At 43.8% G+C, this 5,576-nt stretch overlaps 1 protein-coding gene across 1 annotated transcript in view; it reads right to left on the bottom strand.

The window, feature by feature from the left end:
- Positions 1–683: 683 nt before the first annotated feature.
- rerglb (RERG/RAS-like b) overlaps positions 684–5,576 on the bottom strand; it is an 8,742-nt gene continuing 3,849 nt past the window's right edge. Inside the window, exons 2-5 of the mRNA XM_056282593.1 lie at positions 4,880–4,936; positions 4,290–4,363; positions 2,025–2,173; positions 684–969 (exon numbers count right to left, since the gene is read on the bottom strand). Of these exons, the coding sequence (XP_056138568.1) occupies positions 684–969; positions 2,025–2,173; positions 4,290–4,363; positions 4,880–4,936 (566 nt within the window). The remainder of the gene's footprint in view (positions 970–2,024; positions 2,174–4,289; positions 4,364–4,879; positions 4,937–5,576) is intronic.

Below are 5,576 nucleotides of genomic sequence, written 5' to 3'. Positions count from 1 at the left end.
GTAAGTATTTTAACAGGATATCACAAAAACGTTTCAAAACAAAGCTACAATAAATATGATACATAAGGATAAAGAGGTGACTGGCATCTTTAGTCCGGGCTACTAGTGAGCTATTGAAATGTACGATGTAACAGAGGTTGACAATATATAGAACAAGTCCCACAATTATCAAAACAAATACCAAGACAAATACCTAACCCTAACCCGGGCAGACAATTTTCAAAAGTAGTCTTTCCAAAATGGTGTCAGGATATCAAACTAGTTTACAGGCTTGACAAAGAATACACTGCCCAATGTCTCCCTAATCTCCTCAGTGAGCACCTAAATAATTATCTAAACCAAACAAACTGCCATCACTACTACTTGCTATGAGCGCTGGTGACGTTAACCAGGGATGGAAAACAACGACGCGACACGAGACACGCATCATCGTCTGGACTTCTGTCTGGTTTGAAAGGGGGATGCTGGAGGTGTCCGATAACAAGTTAACGTTTTTAAAACGCAAACCTCGATACAGGTCAAGAGGATGGTCGGTGGGATTTGGTTTCTGTTTGGAGGGTTGTTCATGCGCTGGGCCAGTTTTCAGGTTCTCTCGAACCAGTTCCCTCTCATTTGTGGTCCAAGTACGCAAGCAACTCTCAGCCCCGGCAGTCAGTCGATCACAACCAACCTCACTGGACCCGTCACACGGACTTCCTCCTCTTCCCAAAGACGTTGTTGATGAGCTTAGCCATGGACTTGGAGCCGCTGTAGCGACGGCGGTCAGCGCGGTACTTGAGGTGCTCCATCACGTGCCGAATAAGCTGGGTGAAGAGGTTGGCGATGTCCTGGTAGCTCTCGGCGGCGGACACTTCCTGGAAGTGACATCGGTTGTCATGCGCCAGGCAGCGGCCCTCCTCTTCACATACCTGCCTGGCATGGCACAGGTCCTGCTTGTTACCCACCAGACAGACAGGCACATCCACCTCCCTGGAGGAGAAAGACACACATACGTACCTTTAACTCCGGCAAGTCTGACGACACTAACAGAGTTAAAAAAAAAAAAACTAGAAAAAAACATTCCAACTATCTTTTGTAACATCTAAACCAGAATCAGATTTATTGCCAAGTAGCTCGAGAACATACAAGGAATTTGACTTGGTATGTTGGTGCAAGAGGGGAAAAAATAAAAAGTAAAAGTTCAAAGAAAAATAAAATGTAACAATTACAATTTTTTAAGGGGAGCATTTTGGTTCAGTTTAATTATCTTCTTAAAGCAAACGGGCAAAAACTGAGCATTATTTCCCAATGCCCAAAGCCATCATAACCAACATCAAGATCATTGCTATCTAGAGAAATGTAGAGAAATGTCTTTCAACCACTGGAATCTTATTGCATATACAAGTCAGCTTAATGGATATTGTTGGCCCACTTTGTAGTCAGCAAATCCTGCAGATGTTTGCAGCTTCTGAGCTGAGTTCCTCATTCTTTCTTTGTCACCTTTGGTGAAGTCAATGCCAGGACTACTTGCTATACAGCCTCATTTGATGTAGGATGAGGAGCTGCCATTTTGCCATCAGGGCAAACTGATATTGTCAAGAGGGGTTTCAACAACAAAGAAGTATATTGAATTTACTTTGGAAACTATCCTTGTTGTTGTTCATACATGTTGTTAGGCAAGTCTCACCAATGTGAAACCTAAGTAAGCAACTAACTATAGTAGTTGCATCTAAGAGTTGTAGAAGATGCAAATATTATCTCATCTAAGATTGAGTTACTGTTAATGTAACCTCACTGTAAGAGCAAATGATCACTCAGACTTGTGCGGGGGACCATAATACAGATAAGATTATGTATTATCTACATACATACTGTGCCTCTATAAATCTGTACGCTGACTAAACCTGTGTCCTGAACAATATCTTTAACTGGGTGTAAATTGTTTAAGACACAGCTAGGATTTATTTGGCAGAAAGGGGCCCTCAGCCTTTGCCCAAGGTCCAAGTCATCTTATCATAAGAAGCCATTGCTGTGGTGCTGCTGACCCTTTGCAGTTGTCCATGCGTGCCTCCCTAATCTGCCGAAGGATGTTCTCTGCGTTTATGAAGGAGGTCCGATCACTGATGTTGTACACCACCACAAAGCCGTCGGCCCAGTCCACCGGTTCTTCCAATATACACCTCGCCTCTGTGGTCTAAAACAAGACAGGAGTAACACACCCTTTTGTTTTGATGTGACTGAGGTAATACTGCATTCAGGTCCTGCAGAGAAACATACATGCATGTAAGCTTACGTTGTACTAGGGGCAGCTACACCTCCATCAAAATGCTGAAAGCAGACTGAATATTGCCTTGTGCCACATCATAGCTAATGTTTGCTTGTTTCCAACATCCATCCTTGGCCGGGGTTTGGCATACATATACACTCACTGGCCACTTTATTAGGTACACCTTGCTAGTACCGGGTTGGACCCCCTTTTGCCTTCAGAACTGCCTTAATCCTTCGTGGCATAGATTCAACAAGGTACTGGAAACATTCCTCAGAGAGTTTGGTCCATATTGACATGATAGCATTACGCAGTTGCTGCAGATTTGTCGGCTGCACATCCATGATGCGAATCTCTCGGTCCACCACATCCCAAAGGTGCTCTATTGGATTGAGATCTGGTGACTGTGGAGGCCATTTGAGTACAGTGAACTCATTGTCATGTTCAAGAAACCAGTCTGAGATGCTCGGTTTGAACTGCAGCAGGTCGTCTTGACCATGTCTACATGCCTAAATGCATTGAGTTGCTGCCATGTGATTGGCTGATTAGAAATTTGCGTTAACGAGCAGTTGGACGGGTGTGCCTAATAAAGTGGCCGGTGAGTGTATGTACATATGAGGAGAGTTCAGCAGTATTGTTGGGAGGTTGTTTGGTGATGTCAGGCACCGACAGCACTGGAGATCATACCAGCAAAACCCTCCTTTCTAAACTCCAACCCTGTCTTAGTAAAACAGCTCTTGTTTTGTCAGTTTATGGAGACACCTCTACATTATTTATTTCCGCAGCCTTTGTTGTCATGAATGAAAGCAGTGCCGCGTACAAAGCAAGAATGGCAGTTATAGCGACCTTGAGAAGATTAACAGAAGAGCGTCCTGGTGGCTGAGGCTATTAACACGTACCATGAATTTCAACCTTCAACTGGACTTTTGTTGCACATCTTTCTCCCTCTCTCTCTCTCTCTCTCTTCCCCACCTCTATCCATCTCTTCACCGCATCACGGTCCCATCTAATGAAGCCCAAACTGCCGAAATAAAATAACGTTAAACAATAGTAAGAAAGAAGAGCCAAGGGTCCACACAGTTTGACCTCTCAAACCCAGCTGCCTCAGCGGCATAAAAACCCACTCATCCCCACCTTTACTGTGTCTCTCTTTAAAGCCTCTACACTTCCATTATACAGGACAGGCCATAAAGAACCAAGCAGAGAAAAGAAAAGGACAACAACTCACTGTAGCATTCCTCATAAGAAGCCGGCCTTGCTTACAGTGAGCCAGAAAGAGAGAGAGGGAGGAGAGAGAGAAGAGAGAGAGAGAGAGAGAGAGAGAGAGAGAGAGAGAGAGAGAGAGAGAGAGAGAGAGAGAGAGAGAGAGAGAGAGAGAGAGAGAGAGAGAGAGAGAGAGAGAGAGAGAGAATGAGAGAGAATGAGAGAGAATGAGAGAATGACTGACCGCTTTTCTCCTTTGCTCCAGGGTTCTACAATAAAATACCTACTTTGCAGTAAAAGCCTGTCTGGGGTTTTTTTTTGGTCCTGTTTGTGGGGAGGTGAGTGGGTTATATGGCTCTTTTCTTCAAAGGGCCAGCCATCAGCACACATCGCCCTCGGGATACTCTCATAAATAAATCCCTTTGGATCCCAAACTTTCAAGGGCAGTGTGTATCGTACACGTGCCCACTTTCGGAGAACACATATGATCAGAGTTTGTTCCAGGTCATGTGCGTGGTTAGCTTCTCCAGCGTGCCGAGGAAGAAGCTTGTGGAGGTTTTTTAGTAGCAGCTGCTGAGTATAAAGGTGGCTTAGCTATGAGCTCCAATGGACCATCACAATAGGGCAAACAACCACCCCCATGTGTGTTGATTTTGTTTATTTTTTTAGAAATGTCATCTGTCTTATTTTCTTAAGAGTACCTTGTTTTGATATAACCTACTCTAGTGTGATATTACTTTCTGTAACATATACTATGAACTTGTTCCATAGAGCTTCATTCATCCTCAAGAGGTTTCCTGCACATTACATTTGTGTTGGGTGGGTTAGTGATGGGTCCTACCTGAGAACATGGGTCAAAGACCTCCAGGTTCAGCTGTCTGCCGTCGATCGACAGTCTTTTATGGTACAAGGAATCTGAAACAAGTAATGGACACTGCAGTGACATTGAGAAAAAAAACATTTTGCTCAATAAAATCTTCATATTCATCCAAATCCTTGTACCAAATCCACCTGGTGTCAACTTTTTGCTGAAGGGATATGTTTTGCTTTCAGTCTGATTTATATGCAGGGTTGAATAATGGTTCAAAGGGAAATGCCTACCTACGTTTGTGTTTATTCTTTTCTGCATCAGGGCTGTTTGTATTGGTATTATTTCCTCAACATGACATTTTGATGTACCATCCTTTTTGTGGTTGACTTTTAGGTATTGTTATAGTTAACAACAGAGAATTGGGGGGGGGGGTATGTGTTATGCCACACTAAAATATATAAAATAGCTTGTCCAAGAAATGATGCATTATACAAGTTGACTAATTAGGATATCCATGAATGTTTAGCATGATTTTCATGGACAGCCTCTGCTCCCCCAGGGCTGACAACAAACTCTTGACAATCCACCGAAAAAACTTTGTCAACTCTGGAAACACTTACTGGCATTGGAGGCATATTCACCAATGAATCGTCGGGTTAGGAACCGCACTAGGACAGCTGGAGGAAACAGAAGAATTTTTTTTTAAAAGAAAAGAAAAATGAATCATGGATCCATTACAGGTGGCAGCAGTGGGGGAAAATGACTCTCCTATGAAAACCGCAGGCCCATCACAGAGAAACAACAGTGGGATCGAAGGGGTGAAACTACAGCCTCACATGAGAGGGCTGGAAGGTTTCGCTTGAAGGGATGTGTGCATATTTGGCAGGCTAAATGGTTATATTTCCTCCTCTCCTTCCCCTCTAGGCTGTGGGCTACACACTAGATCTACTGTGTGAGAGGCAGGACAGTTTTGGGCCCACAAACAATCAGTTTCAATCAAGGGCTAAGGTTTGGTTTCATAGCTTAAACGCTGAGCCCTGGAGGCCTGTGGCCAATAGTACAGTAATGGTCATGGGCTTAGGAAGGTTACACTAGGGTTATACTCAGAGACAGACTGACTTAGACACACACACACACACACACACACACGCGCGCGCGCGCACACACACACACACACACACACACACACACACACACACGCACATGCTCGAAGATGCAGCACAAGAAGTGCAGAAACCTGCAGACAGATTAAGTGGTAATTCAAACAAGCATATAGAGATACACACACACACACACACACATAGTGAGTCATATATA

Source organism: Lampris incognitus, chromosome 6 (genome assembly GCF_029633865.1).
Source record: "Lampris incognitus isolate fLamInc1 chromosome 6, fLamInc1.hap2, whole genome shotgun sequence".
Lineage (NCBI taxonomy): Eukaryota > Metazoa > Chordata > Actinopteri > Lampriformes > Lampridae > Lampris > Lampris incognitus.
Note: the sequence above shows the minus strand (reverse complement) of the source record. Positions and strands in the feature narration are given on the sequence as shown.